Genomic DNA, 16855 nt, shown 5'->3' with positions numbered 1-16855 from the left:
CTTCTCTCCCAAATTTTCCATCTTGTTTTTCCTTTAATTTTTCTTTCTCTCTCTCTCTGTTATTTCTACTTTCTTTGATTCTCTTTCTCTCAAGCAGTTGTTCTTCTTTCCTTATCTTCTCTCTTTCTTTCACATTCTCACTACTCTTTCTGTGAATAACTTCTACCTATCTGGCTCCTCCCTCTATAGCCTTTTAATATTTCCTTCCTCTGTATTTCTCTTTCTCTCCTTCTCTCTAGCTTCTTCATCTTATCTCTCTGCAACTTCTTCTTCATCCTCTTTCTCTCTCCAACTTCTTCTTCATCCTCTTTCTCGTTACAGCATCTTCTTCTTCTTCCTCCTCTCTCTCTCTTTCTCTCTCTATTGCTTCTTCCTTCCTCTCTCTTTCTTTGCCTAGCTTCTTGCTTCTTCCTTCCTCAGTCCCTGCAGCGTCTTCTTTCCTCTCTTTCTTTCTGCAGCACTTTCTTCGTCCTCTCTCTCTCTCTCTTCTTCCTTCATCTCTCTTTCTCTGTGTAGCTTCTTCCTACCTCTCTCTATTTTCGTTCTTCTCTTTCTCCTTGCAGCTCTTTCCTTTTTCTCTGTGTTCCTTTTTTCCTTTCTTTTCATTCCACTTCACGACACAGGCTTTCAACCTGACAAAATTTTGACACTACCCCCCCCCCCAAAAAAAAAAAAAATTAATGGCTGACGATCAGCGATCTCTGTCCATAAACAAAGATGACCCAATGCGCTGCCAATGTTGACTTAGGCATTCGGACAGTCAGGCTCGGCTACGGCACGGATTACGGTTCTTTTTCTTTTTTAATATTCAGAAAAATCACGTGACTTCGGTAATCTTCCTCATTATTTGACAGGAAACATTGCGTAAGATGATTTTTTTTCCCCTCGCACAGATTTTAATGACTTTCTTCTTTCTTCGCAGAGCAGACCTGTCGCATGGTCAACGGCGAAAGAACGAAGACCCTTCAGTTTCATTACATGTTGACGAATAACAATAAACGTTCTTTCCTTCTAGTAAAAGATCCTGACTAGTACATACATGAAGTTATCTCATTTGTACATTTCCATTTCCAATATCTATCTATTTTTTTCTCTGTACATCTCCTTGTTTTGTTCTTTTCCATAGCTCCTCTTTAGTTATTGCTTCGGGCCATCCAATCTAAATATGAATCGTAAACACGTTTATGTATCTTATAACTCGAATTTCTTTCCGTGTTTCACAGTGACGTGGCCAAGATTTTCGAAGGGGGGGGGGGGGTTACGTATACTTTATCTTGGCAGTCGGCCCTCATTTTGTCATATTTTCCTACCTTTGACGTTTTTTTAAAGGAATACTGGCTCAAAGGAGGGGGTATAACCCCCACCAACCCTTCCTCTTGGGCATGCCACTGATGTTTCACGTCAATAGAGTAAGATAGATTTTATAAAATCATTTACTTTACATGTGTTAATGTTTATCTGTTTATGTTTCCTCATCGATCAGAACATCTGAAAAATATCGTCATTATTCTAGCTTTCATAGAATAAAAAATTGGAGACAAGGACATTCAAAAAGTTAAAAAAGAAAAAAATACCTAAGTAGATTTTCAATGCTACTTAGGTAGATTTTTTTATCTTCTTGAATGTCCTTGTCTCCAATTTTAAATTTAGTTTCAGCCTTATTGTGAATCCTCCTGTAATTTACTCGGAATGTTTGTAAATCTATAAAAGCTAGTAGGCATACGTCAACATCAAACTCTAAGAGTTACAATCTCCTTGTCATGTCTCAAATCCAATTTCTATTTTTTCGTGCTACCCCCATAACCTAGAACAAAAACAAACAGCAATGGAGACAAAAAAAAACAGCCTGACAAGACAATAATAATGTAAGTTATCGTCCATCTTTTCAGCTAACCAGTGACTAAAAAGTTGAACTTTCTGGAAAAATAATCCGTACAGAAGAAGTAAGTTATGCTTCAAGCTACTGTGGAACATTCGTATGTTATCGCACATGTTTCGAAACCTGCATGTCGTTACAAACACGTCACTGATTAAAAGAAAAATGGGGGGCATGTGACGTTGAAGATAAGAGCGGATAGGAAAGAATAGGTGAAGGAAAAACAAAAGAAATACATTTTAAGAATTATTGACATGAAGTGTCTCTTTATCTCGAAACTGGTGTCTTCAATAATACTCATTATGATAGATCGGTATTTTTCTTAGCAGTGCAACAAGGCATATGACTGGCTACTCGAATCGAAATTCTTAGAGATTTGCTCTAGCTTATAATTCCAGCACTTCACCTACAAGCAACTGTTGTAGATTTAATATCAAGGTTAGGCATCTTACATATATCTCAAAGACAGGTGAAAATATTTAACACAGGTGTCAAAAAATGAAAGCTCACAACTTTATTCTGTTTAAGGAAGTATAATCTTCATCAATAAAATAATTTTAAAGATTGTGCTTATTTTTAAAATTGATTGTCGGTTTCTTTAGGGCCTCTTCGATGGGGTGATGATAAAGTCGTCGCATTGTAATCAAGAGATTTCGGGTTCGATACCCGATGGAGGCACATAGTGGTCTTGATTTCACTATAAATGTACGTCCAGTAACGTATAGACTATCTGTGCATAAAGTGGACTTTAAACAAAACTTTTTTTAAAAAAAACTCTAGCTTATTTAATTCTTAATTTCTGAAATTTTCCATCGCTTCTTTTTTATTCTGCCTTTTTCTTAGGATGATGCCTAAACATGACGTCACTATATTATAACTTTGAGCCCCTCCCGCTCTCCCTTCCCATCAGCGTATAACTGCTGATAGTGAACAGGAAGAAACTGGCAAATGTATGTGAAGTGAAACAGCAAAAATGAAAAAGAAGTTCATGTTTGCGCCGATTCTTGCTCTGTCGCTCTGCTGGGAAAAAGGGACCGATACTTTTGGCGCACCCGGTAGAATGTTCCAAGTCGAGTAGACGCTCACAACGTTCGTCAAAGGAGAAATACGCGTTAAAGTCACAAGGTGTTTGGGAGTTCTCTTAAGTAAACACTGGCAGCAAAGTGGAACGTGCTATGAATGCAAAAATGCTGCTTATTACTTGCGCTTCTAACTGTAGTTCTTCACTGAGATGACTTTGGGACCAACGCTTGCTACCACAATAGAAGGAATACCATGAAGAAACACCTGTGACAGTTGGGACTATATTTCTCCTCAAGATTGATGTGTTTATGAGGACAGCTGGACCAGCAAATCTGTGCTGGACAAATAGGATAAACAAATTGCCTTCCCCGGTCATGACGTAAGAATAAAGAGTTCGGAAAGTTACATCATAGGCCGCACAGATAGAGTGCTTCTGCCTTTTCATGTTGACTTTTGTGAGCGCACAAGCGGATTCGACGTCCGGTGGCATGGTTGTTTGTCACTTTTGGCTAACCGCAACGATGAGGATATATATATATATATATATATATATATATATATATATATATATTGTCTGTGTGTGTTTGTGCTCGCGCGTGCGCTTTTATTTCTTTTTGTTATGTCGCTTTTCTGTCACATTTGTAGCGACGTGTTCTGAAAAACATTATCTGGTTTATCGCAACAGTAGATATCAAAATGACACTATGAGCGCATCTAAATTTAAGGGATAAAATATTAACAAAAACCATTAACTTTTATGTAAAAACTATCAATTTTTGCACTAGAAACCACAAAAAATATAATATTTTCCTCAAAAATAGAGCCCCTTAATAGTATTATTCTCCAGCGCAATTTGATCAAGAGCTGTGAGCGCACCTAAATTTAAGGCGGAATTTTTCGCCCAAAATCATAAAAAAACCATTAACTTTTGCATAAAAACTATCAATATTTGCACTAGTAACCACAAAAAATATAATATTTTCCTCAAAAATAGCGAGCCTTATTTATTTAAAAAATATGGGCGCAAATCGATTAAGGCGTAGTTTTTCACCACAAAATCATAAAAAAACAAGACAAAAAAAAATCTAGAAAATAACAATAGTTTCATGCAAAAAATATAATATTTTCCTTAAAACAGTTTTTATGTATTATTCTCCAGCGCAATTCGATTAAGGGACAACTTTTCACCCAAAAACAATAACCCACCCACCAATTTTTTTTTAATTTTCACACAGAAACATACCCCTTAATCCACCAATTTATTCCTAGCCCTACCCTGAATAAGAGCTAACAAAAAAGTAATAAAAAAACAAGAGCCCCGCTTATGGAGGTAGCACGAAGTGCTTGCATCTCCTTAAAAATATGAGTGCCTTTCGCTAACTTTTTTAAGAAAAAATAAAAAACAGTATAGCCTAAAACTAAAAAATCTTAACACTTTTCACTAAAACAATGCAAAAATCGAGCTTTTTTCAGGTATTATTTTCTAGCACACCTATAAAATTTAAAGGTTTAAGTGTTAAGCTAAAAACAACGAAAAACATACCGAGACAGTTTATTTTCCAAAATAACTATTTTAAACATTTTTAATATATTGGCAATGCTAATGCACTACTTTAATGTGTTAAATATTAACTATTATAAAGATTTCTCCAAGGCAATAGCAAACAAGTTCAGACACTGTTCTAAGAAAGCTGAATGTACAAAAACAACTTAAAACAACAAGCCAGCTTCCAGTTCTTTTTCCAAGTCTATGTCAACACCAAAGGGTAGTGACGGAATGCGAGATTTTAGACCTAGTTTCTTGTGTTCGTTTGCACTAATAACTGGAAGCGTAGAACTGTTCAAACGATCAATAAACGCCATAGCAGCTTCTTCTTTTGATATAGCCCAGTATGGTTGTACTTTGTCGAATATCAGGAGTTCTACAGACCGCCCCATCTCTAATGGCCGATTTGCTATGACTGAATCAAAACGCACTGAATTTGGCAAATACGTATAAGGACTTGAAAAATTGAAGTCATTAAAATGCTTTCGCATCAAGAAATGACATGTCTCGTGGGTGGCGAGTGTAATTAAATCAGCATTATTAATTGTACTCCCAGAATGGCCTGCCAAATTGTTGGTACATATTAAGATACCATTCATTAGACACGCTCCTCGTAGGATGTCTAGTGGTTCAAATTTGCTCACACCAAGTATCTCCATATTTTCAATTTCTCTTGGTAGGTCTAAACTGCATGTGCTCTGGCCTAAAAAACAATTCATGGTGTCCTGCAATGCAGTCAAGATGGATGTGCTCTGCAGAGCATTTCTGATGAATTTTGTACGATCCTCAGTAAATATCCACACATGCCCTTCTTCACAGGACCAGTTTGCAGGAACAAGAAATGATGATATTTTGTAGTCAAAAAACTCATCAAGGGTAGTTAGTTTGTGTGCTTGCAAATAAGCTGAACTGACTTGGTCGTATAGAAGACGTACATCCATCTTCGAATAATGGATGAAAATTTGAAGACAAACTTTCTTGGCTTCGTTGCTGAAATCACCTTTCAAAAATTTAATAAGTTCTTTTGTGGTGCTGTGCTTCAGAATCAGGCCTTGGTTCAAAATATTTTCAAGCACAGAGTTGCGCAAAGTGTTGAGATCAAACTCCTCCATCTTGATGGGCATTTGGTTGATAGGAGTTGTTGGCGATTTCAAGAGCAAGTATTCGATTAAATTAAAGTCTTCCTCCTCGTACCGGGTAACTACGTCTTGGTACAAATTCATCTTGCCCCTTTCAAAAGTTGGATCTGAAAAGAAAATCTGAATAAAATATTCCAGCATTTTTAACTGATTTAAATGATGTTAAATTAAAGGATGTAATGGAGTTATTAAAAGAAGTAAATTCTGGAAGATAATAACTTATAAATTTTAAAATTTTAATTGAAATGTGGGCAGGGCCATTTAGTTTTTTGGGCGTAGAAAGCTTTCTACGTCCTATGTTATTGTCTCGCAGACATTAGTTCGATTGTTACATCGACAAAAGAAAGCGATGAATCGATATATATGTGTTTCCATGCTTAGGGTCGATTCATGTATATCGATTCTGCAAAATAATCAATATAAAAGCACAAGAAAGTGGGAGAAATCAGCATGCGCGAAAAAAGGAACAATATGGAACGCCAAGGGTCGCTTAATTTTCATTTAAATATATTTTTTTATAATTGAAAATATATTTTTTATAAGTGAAAATACGGAAAATGTTAAATGTTAACGTTTAAATTGATCCGTAATTTTTGCTATAATATTTTGTATATAATAAAATTGAATAAGAGGTATTTTAAACAACATGATTGCGTACATTTATATAGCAGCGCTTTTGCGATAATGTGCAAAAACGCTCCCTTTCGTTTCCTACTGTGGCTTCGTCTTTTATCGCGCGGGTGATATGAAAACGTTAACACTTTCTACGCCCAAGATCGAAGACTTCGTGTCTTCCTTGTTTAAGTTATAAGCAAACTTTAACATTGCATATACAAAACTGAAATAAATTAGATTGTAAACAAATACAGGTAAGAATAATAATAAAATTACACAAAAATGAGAAATCGTAACTATATGCAATAGAATATTTAAACTAATTAAAGATTATTCAAGTCTTTTAATGATCGACATTTTTTCAGCGGCTCTTGAAATTTAACTTCTTTTTTAATCGTTTCAGTTTTTTTAACTGCACACGTTGTTTTCACCTCCCGTAGAGTTTGTAAATTTAAAGTAAATCGTCCATAATTATCTCGGGGTGGTAAATTAACAACTCTTCTTTGATTATAATAGGATATATTATTAGCTTTTAAATATTTTACTACAGTTTTAGGATTAACTTTATATTTTTCACAAAAGGAATTAATAGAATTAGATAAAAAATTATAAGATGTTAAAAGTTTAATAAATTCGTCAGGTGTAATCGGCCTTGACATTTTTTTATTTATTTAAATTATTTTTTAAAGTATTGTAAAGTAAGGTATTGAATTGTAATGTAACGTAGAGTATGGTAATGTATAGTATTGCACTGTTCGGTATTGAATCGTAAAGTATAGTAATGTACTTAATAGAGTAGCGAATTATGGTAATATTGTATGGTAATAAGGTGTGGTATTGTATCGAATGGTAAAGTATGGTAACGTAATGTAAGGCATCATTAAAAATTATATCTTATTAAATGGAAAAACAAATCAAATTATTTACCCCCAGTGAGAGTGAATTAATAGGATTAGATAATTTAATAACCAATGTACCTGAATTACAAGAATTAATCGAAGAATCGGGTTATAATATTCAAACTATCAATAATGGTGTTAAAAACCTTAAAGGTCTTCCAGATTCATATAAAGACATGATAATAAAATTTTTTAAAGCATTGAATAACACACATATTACTAAAGAAATATATAAATACTCCAATTTTAGAAATCAAGAAATAATTGATAAATTATTAGCCAGAGAACAGGAATATAAAAAAATTATAACAAAACAAGCATCTAAACACAATGATGAAAGTGGTATAGACGAAATGAACAAAATGTTTAGTACAATGATAATAGAAACAAAAGACAATAAGAAGATAAGTAGATATATGAATAAAACTTTATATCAATGGGAAAATAAAATAGCCATCATTCCTATCAAAACGATTTAAATATAGCCGATATTGCTACCAATTATCTATGTTTATTTTATAGCCTACATAAATAATAAATCTTTTAAGTTTTTGTTATAATCATTTTTATATGTAATCCTAATTTGTATTAAATTTCTATGCTGTGCTGGAGAATGTAATTCTCTAAATTGAAAAAATATTGGGAATAAATAAATGGAGGTACAAACCAAAATTTTTTCAAGAAAGAATGAAAGCCCTATATAGAGCAGAGGACACTGCAACCAACGAGTTTGAAAGAATAATGATTAGAAATATGAATGCTCAATTTAAAGAGTATGAAAATAAAATTTTAACCTTAGCTAAACTAGGTTTATTAGGGATTACAATCCCCAAGCATAAGCATTGAGAATTAAATTCTCTAGCTAAGAGGGTTAACTCACGTAAAACATAAAGCATTGAAAATATCTTTTCCTAAATAAATGGAAGCGCACGAAGTGCTTAGTCCAAAGGACGCTCGATGTTCTAAATGTTTAGAAATTAAATCTCCAGACGATTTCTATAATTACAATAAAGATAAAAGTTGTAAAAAGTGTGAAATAGAAAGAACATGTGAAAGACTTTTATGTGACTGTGGTAGATATTATACTAAAACACATTATCATAGGCACCTAAAAACTCAATTACACTCACGTAAGTTCGCGAAACTTTGTTTAGCATAAAAGGGGGATTTGTGCAGCGCACTCTGTGCTAAGACCTCCAGTCGCTTTACAACTGGTCTGGTAAAGTTAATATTGAATATTTTTTTATATAATAAATTGGCTACGAATAATGGAAGAACGTTTAAATGAATATACATTAAAAGATTTATATAATATTGCTAAAGAACTAAAAATACAATACATTACGAGATATAAAAAAGCTGAGCTGATAAAAGAGATCATCAGGCAATATGAAAAACGTAAAAAAGAAGAAGAAAATAAATGATTTATTTCCATTTGACGCAGATATAATAGTACCTCAAAAGAAAAAAAGAATAAAACAAATAAAATGTGAAATTTGTGGTAAGTACATTAAAGAAACTAGGCTACAACTTCATAAAGCAAAACATAATCCTGAATCTGATTTTATTTTAGTTGAAGTTGCTTTTAAAGGTAGGTTATTAACTTATCAACATAATAATAGAGAAGGTAATACAGACGTAACAAGTTACATGGATTCAATTAAAGATAAAGCAAATAATCTTATTGTAAATGCTTTAAATATGCATAAAAACATTAAGATTAATTTAGAGTTAGAATGTGAATTTAAAAATTTAGAACAAGAAATGACCCACAAGTTTCAATTACCTAATGTAATAATCAGATCGTTTGAAGAACTTAGCCTATTCTGGGATACTCAAAGAGATTTATTTATAGCCAGATGTGATGAATTAGAAGCCAAAGGATCAGGTTGGACTTTAAGCAGAATAAATAATTTAAGAATTAATATTAATAAATATAAACCATTAAGCGGGTCATCTTATAAAGATTTGCCCAAATTAATTAAGGACAAACAGGCTTGTATTAATATTAAAAATAAAGATAATAAGTGTTTTAAATATTCAGTTTCATGTGCATTAAAAACCCCAAAAAAAGATCCACAAAGATGGTCACATTATGTGCAACAGAGCTGCACGTCAGCGACTCTTGATAGGCCACAATACAAAGATTTATTAAATTTTAATGGAATTGAATTTCCAGTTAAAATTCAAGATATTCCTAAATTCGAAAAATTAAATAAACTTAACATAACGGTATTTGGGTTTGAAGATAAAGAACAAGTATTTTATCCATTATACCATAACAAGAAACAAGAATATAATAAAAATATTGATCTACTTTATTTTGAAAATCATTATTGTTGGATTAAAAGTTTAAGTCGTTTATTGAATAATCAATTAGAAATTGATGGACATAAAAAATATTTCTGCCGAAGATGTTTAAATTATAGTTCTAGAAGTGAAGAAGCTGTTAAGAAACATCAAGTAATATGTAATAACAATGAAACCTGTTTACCTGTTATGCCTAAATCTAACATAGAAAATGGAATAGAAATTAAACCAACAATATCGTTTAAAAATATTCAAAGAATGTTGAGACATCCATATGTAATTTATTCCGATTTTGAATCCATTCTAAAACCAATTCAGAGCTGTGACCCAAATCCAGAAAAATCATTTACTATCAAAAAACAGCTACATATTCCTTGTAGTTATGGACTTTATATCAAGAGTGTTTACGGAAACATTAAAAATCCTTTAAAAATTTATAGAGGAGAAAATGCTGATAAAAGATTTATAGAACAGATTACAGCTCAAGCCAAAACAATATACAGTTTACTCAAGGAAAATAAAACCATGACAGATGTTGATCTGAAAGAGTACATGAAAGCTAAAACATGCTATCTATGTGAAAAAGAATTTACAGAAAAAAATTCAAAGGTTCGCGATCACGATCATTATAGCTCAAAATACAGAGGAGCTGCATGTAGAAACTGCAATTTAAAATACAAACAACCACTGTTTATTCCAATACTATTCCATAATTTGAGTTCATATGATTGTCATCTGTTTGTTAAGAATCTGGGAGAGGACAGGAGTAATCTTAAGTTAATTCCAGATAATGAAGAGAAATATATTTCATTCAGTAAAGTTTTAAAAATTGGAGAAGGCATCATCGAATTAAGATTTATTGATTCATTTAGATTTTTAGCGAGTAGTTTAGATGCACTAAGTTCTAATCTAGAACCAGAACAGTTGAGAGAAACAAAGAAATATTACTCAAATGATAATTTGGGTATTTTATTCCGAAAACAGGGGACAAAAGTGATTAGAAAAGGCATCTATCCTTATGAATATATGGATTCATTTGAAAGATTTAGTGAAACTAATTTACCTTCAATTGATAAATTTTATTCTACACTAACAAAAGAAAGTATAAGTTGGTCTGCATACGATCATGCTAAAAAAGTTTGGAACAAATTGGAAATAAAAGACTTGGGTGAATGGCATGATTTATATTTAAAACTAGATGTCTTATTATTAACAGATATTTTTGAAAATTTTAGAGATTTAGCATTGAGCTCATATGAATTAGATCCTGTTTGGTATTACACTACTCCAGGATTTGCTTGGGACTGCATGTTAAAATATACCAAGGTTCAATTAGAACAATTAATGGATTATGAAATGTATCTGTTCTTTGAAAAAGGAATTAGGGGTGGAATAAGTCAGTGCTCTAATAGGTATGCGCTAGCAAGTAGCTCGACTACGTCTAGCAAAGCAGATGAGAAGACACAAATTCATTATAATGATATGAACAATATATATGGACACTCATTATCACAAAAATTACCTCAAAAAGATTTTGAATGGTTCACTGAAGACGAAATTCAAAATTTAGATAATATTTTAAACTCAGATGGTGCTACTGGTTTTGTCTTAGAGGTTGATTTATCATTTCCAAAAGATTTAAAATTGCATAAACGGTTTAACGACCTTCCACTTGCACCAGAGAATGTAACACCACCTAACGGAAAGGTAAATAAATTACTTTGTCACTTCTGTGATAAAAAGAATTATGTTGTTCACTATAAAATATTAAAACTATATACAGACTTAGGAATGAAAATAACTAAAATTTACAGAGGAATAAAATTTACACAATCAGACTTTATAGCACCATATATTAAATTTAATACTGAACAGCGACAGAAAGCGAAGAATGAATTTGAAAAGGATTTTTGGAAATTAATGTCTAACAGTGTATTTGGTAAAAGTATGCAATCAGTTAGAAAGCAACAAAATATTAAATTATACACTGAAGACAATAAAGTCCAGAAAGCAATAAATAAGGCCAATTTTAAATCAAGAACAATATTCAGTGAGCATTTGGTAGCAGTACATAATTATAAAACATCAGTTAAATTTGATAAACCAATTTATATAGGCCAAGCAGTACTTGACTTAAGCAAGGCCCTAATGTATGATTTTTACTATAATGTTTTAAAAACAGAATTTGAAGATGATATTAAACTTTTATACGTAGACACCGACGCATACATATTTGAGCTGAAAAATCATGATTATTATGAATTTATGAAAAAGCATTCTGAGTTATTTGATACTTCTGATTATCCAAAAGATCACTACTTGTATTCAGACAAAAATAAAAAAGTAATTGGAAAAATGAAAGATGAATTAAATGGCAAACCAATGTTAGAATTTATTGGGCTAAGGAGTAAAATGTATGCATATGGAACTGACGATAAGGTAGACAAACGATTAAAGGGAATTAAAAAAGCAGTATTAAAAAAGGAAATTAATTTTGAAGATTATAAAAACTGTTTATTCAATGAAAAAGAATGCTTCCATAAACAGCATGTTATTCGGAGTCATAAACATGACATTTACACTGAAGAATTAAATAAGAAATCACTCAGTTGGAAAGATGATAAAAGATCTCTAATTCCTGGAAGTACAGACACTTATGCGCATGGACACATGCTAGTCTGAAGGTTACTTGTGTTACTTCTTAAAGGTACTTTGAAAAAAATAAAAAAAGGGTACTTCCAAAATTTATAAGTATAGTTTTAAAATTTTAAAGCCATTCATTTTTTAACACATTCAGTGAGTATGTGTCGCAGCGGTTGCTCGCCTAGTGCGTATGACACTGATGGGTGTCGCTTGTTAGTGTTAACTAAATGGACGACTGTGAACTCAGCTCCTGACTTGAGTCTCAGTCTTTAGAGACGCAGCAAAAGTGTTAAAGGTGCTTCAGCAGCAGATGTGTTACTCCACCGTCGTTAGGCCACTACTGTGGTGTGGATTGGATTTTTAATTTATTTTTTACCAGCGGCGTTGCAAAGCTGCAGTGTGAGAAATGAGTGATGCACTAACAGCATTTCACTCAAGAAGAAGTTTGAATCTAATTACAGTATCTAGTGAAATTGGTTTCAGTACCTAGTGAAACTGATTACAGTATACCTAGTGCAACGGACACATGCCAGTACCATAATTATAATATTAAAATAATAACAATGCTAATGGAGTAATGGTACATGATTATGAAGCGCTGGTGCTTAGAGCTTGTCACAATAATTAACATAATAGCTATAATGTTGGACACGAGTTCACTAAAATGTTTTTGAGAATATGATGCACTGTACCTATATTGTTGACAGTAATTTGTTCATTTTGTGTTGCTTGCTTTGTGGGGGAGAGCCAAAACAATGGCTAAGCATCAGTGTCATTTTTTTCTATATTGGCTAGGCTACTGTTTACTTAAACGCTCTTTTTGCTTGCTCAGTAACCCTCTGTAAGGTACAGTACCTTTTAATTTATTTTAATGGACTGGCAATAAAGGCAGACCCGAATATGTTGGCCTTATTGGAAGACTACACAAAAGCAGAAGTTATAGAAGAAAGGGTGGTTCTCTCTCCCTCCATATAGACCTATTTAACCTCACCATGTAAATAACAATAGCCTCAGCATTATTTTCCTACAGCAAAAGACTACATCTAGGTACTGAACGAAAGACGTGTTGAAAAAGCTGGGGTACTCGTAAGCCTACTCTAAACAACGTCAATTTTTACCCTTATAAGTTAGTATGTATTAATTATTAAGTTAATACGCAATACGCTTTATGAGTTTAATAATTTAGACCACTAAAATGTTAACAGATAGAAGAAATAAAAACAAAACTTACTATTTTACAGTACAGGGCTGACTTGTCTTATGTGCACTGGGTATGCAGCTGATCTGTGTTGCCAACCAGCGTTGCCAGGTCATATTTTCAAAAATCGGGAGATCGTCCCCTGAAAAATCAGGAGATCTGCTTAAAAAATCAGAAGAACTAATAATAGCGGATTATCAACGTTCTGGGGTGGGGTTGAGTGGAAAAAGCTTCGGGGATATATTTTTGAATTACTCTACCTGATAACACCTTAGCTTGCTTTTATTTAAAATTAGACAAAGTTAGAGGATGTAAGAACGCCCACAGCTTTTTTTTTTTAACAACACATTCAAAACATACTCGCATTAATGGTAATGGAGAAGGCCTATCATGCCTGAACCCCCGAAATATCCTTGAATTAAAACTTTACTTTCAATCACGGAAGGTAACCAACCAGTATTAGACAGATTGATTGATTGATTTGGTTTATTTTACTTCGCATCTGCCACGTTAGTCTAATCATAAATATGTGAAATTAATGAAGGGACACTCACAAAGAGCACCCATGCCCAGTCCGGGATTCGAACCCGGGACCCAGTATCAGACAAGTCGCAGGTTTTTTCTTCAACTTTTTTTCCCCAGTCACTCCAGACAATGTAAATGTTAATTAAATCACCTTTTGCATTCGAGGATTATCTGGTATAAAATCAGGAAAGAGAATTTCTACCGCCACAGTATTGATTGAGTATAAAGGGACATAAGACCAATTGTAGTAGCAGTTACGCTCAGAAATGGCTTCAATAAAAACATGAACTATTATTTCTAAGTTAAGAGACGGCGACGTAAACAGCAGTTTACTAAGCCGACCTCCGTGGCTGAGTGGTTAGCACCGCGCTATGACATCAGGGATCCCGTCTTGGGATCGATTGATTGATTTAGTTTATTTTACTTCGCGTTTTGTGACTCTTGGCAAATTTGATGGGGATGAGTGATGAAATTGATGAATGGACAATCACAAACAACCAAGCCCGAGCGGGATTCGAACCTGGGACCCTTGGCGTCGCAGCGCGATGTGCTAACCACTCGGCCCCAGAGTCCGGCCGTCTCGGGATCGAATCTCGGACTGAGCACGGTTGTCTCTTTATCAATTTCATCATATCATCACTCATCCTCGTCTTCGCGATTAGCCAAAAGTGGCAGAAATACGAAGTAAAATAAACCAAATCAATCAATCGACAGTTTACTAAGAGCTTTTGTAACCATACCTTTAGCTGCATTCGTTATGTGGACTCCCTTTTTTTATCCGAGTATGTAGCATTTGTAATAAACACTACCATAAAACTGGAAACTTGTTCGTATGTGTGTGTGGCAACATTGGTATTTAGTTGAAACCAGTTTTCAGTTACCTCCCCTTTGACAAAACTGTGCACCTGATGGGACACCCGTGTTGGAGTTCCCAATGCACAAAGGGCTCGAGAAGCCGCGCGTCTTTCCCAATGTCATCAAGCCTGGTATAACCATATTCTATGGTATAACTCTCCTCCACCACCTCTGCCTCTCTCTCTCTATGCGGAATATTCATGGGTCTTTGCATTCCATCAGCTGAATGAATATGTAAATTTTAAATCAACTTTTCATTTTTTTTAAATAATTGTTCATTATAAATATTTAAGGAAGCAGAAAATCAGGAGATTTTAACATTTTTTTGAAACTTGTCAGGAGATCAGTAGACCGTACTGAAAATCAGGAAATCTCCTGCGAAATCAGTAGACCTGGCAACACTGTTGCCAACACACAAAAATATTAAATCCTAATCCTACCACTCTGTCACAAAATCTAAATTTTCACCTTTTGTATATTGTATTATGTTGTTAATAAAAACCCCCCTTATTTTTAAAAACAGACGAATGTTACGGAAATAATTAAAAATTTTAAAAAGTAATAGCAACTAACATCATAATTAACGAAACGGCAACACTGGATTTTAGCATTGATGCAAGCGGCAAGCGCCATAATCTTTATAACGTTCTGAAGAAATATCGCTTTTTTCGATTTTCGTAATTTAAGTTTTACGTTATAATCGTTGTTATCGTTTTTACGTTATTTTCGTTTTACTCGATTTTCGTTAATTTTAGTTTTTTATCGTTTTGACAGTTGGCAACTATGCTTGAAGAAGATGGCTGCCTCCTTGTTTACGCTGTCAGAAATGATCGTGGTTGTTTTTTAGGTTACAAATAAATATTTAAGTAATGTGCAGAATAGAATTTTATTTCACCAAGGTAAGGGAAGGTATAAATTATACAGTTTTATTCACGGGTTAGTTACATTTTCCTTGTTTATAAAAAGATTTGCTCACAGAGGTGAGAGAGATTGAAGTTGTGTCGGCCTTATCTGCGTTTTGCCGTTTGCAAAACACTAGAGCTGGGATAAAAATTTTCTTTGTGATTCATAACACAGTTACAAATCATATCACCATCAAGCCCAAAGTTCATGTGGCATATCTGTGCCACTTTTAACGAAAGTTCTGTTTTTGTTCTGGGAAAAGAACGAATGCATTAAATATAGATGGTAGTTTCGCATGTAAATCATTAAATGATAAGCCACACTGTAACAATTTTGGATAATATTGTACATCGTGAAAAAACTTTCTCAATTTTCTTACTTGTCTCAAACTTATTCCAATGTTTCTTCATTCAAACCACTGCTTCCAGCTGTGTTTCACTTTTTGTTCGCTCTTTAGAATTTTAAAGCGATTAAAAATATTATCGAGAATATATCCTAAATTAAACGCTTGATGGGCTGAGTTGCTGTTGGCCTTAATAAATGCATTTGAGGCTCTGCGACAATTTTCTATGGCTTCATTTAACAGTAGATTATCTGGTACTATATAGGCGTTTGAAACATCACTATGGTACTGCATCAATCCTTGGATTAAATTTTCCAATAATTCTCGTACGCTGTTGCTTAGGTCGCGTTCCTTCTGGTCTTCCGTTTTAAGTTTTTTGTAAATATCTTTCACTCTTTGTTTTGATAATTTCCATGAACTTTCTTCTACAGGTATCACTTGCCCCACTCTTACACATTCAGTAATATATGCCTCAATAGTTGCATTAAATGTAAGAATCTCAGCAGCCATAATGTAAAATTGAGTGAGGTGCTGTATGGTATTTTGTTACAAATGATCTAATCAGGCTTGTGATTCATGAGGAAAAGGTGTTAGGTGTTGATAAACTGGTGAGTAAAAATGTTTGCAGATTTACAACTACATTTAAGTTAGGTGTATTCAGTAAGAAAGATGCATGGAAATAGATTAAGATGCACATTCGGGGGAAATAACCCAATAAATTAATAAATCAATCTAAAGAGATGATTTTTTTATATTTGTCTAGTAAAGAAAGGTAAAATTTATTAATTGTATAGGTATCTGTTTTTTTAAAAAATTAGTCGAAAGGCACTCATATTTTTAAGGAGATGCAAGCACTTCGTGCTACCTCCATAAGCGGGGCTCTTGTTTTTTTATTACTTTTTTGTTAGCTCTTATTCAGGGTAGGGCTAGGAATAAATTGGTGGATTAAGGGGTATGTTTCTGTGTGAAAATTAAAAAAA

General features: G+C 33.4%; 1 protein-coding gene across 1 annotated transcript; it reads right to left on the bottom strand.

Moving 5' to 3' along the window:
- Positions 1-4027: 4027 nt before the first annotated feature.
- On the bottom strand, positions 4028-13365 carry LOC145991526 (uncharacterized). Its single transcript, XM_083127547.1, has 2 exons — positions 13283-13365; positions 4028-5691 (listed from the first exon to the last, which is right to left on the bottom strand). Exon 2 carries the CDS (start codon positions 5666-5668, stop codon positions 4610-4612), a length of 1059 nt encoding a protein of 352 aa, XP_082983673.1. The 5' UTR covers positions 5669-5691; positions 13283-13365; the 3' UTR covers positions 4028-4609.
- Positions 13366-16855: the final 3490 nt, after the last annotated feature.

The sequence above is a fragment of the Lepisma saccharinum genome, chromosome 8 (genome assembly GCF_977018435.1).
Source record: "Lepisma saccharinum chromosome 8, izLepSacc3.1, whole genome shotgun sequence".
NCBI classification, from domain to species: domain Eukaryota; kingdom Metazoa; phylum Arthropoda; class Insecta; order Zygentoma; family Lepismatidae; genus Lepisma; species Lepisma saccharinum.
Note: the sequence above shows the minus strand (reverse complement) of the source record. Positions and strands in the feature narration are given on the sequence as shown.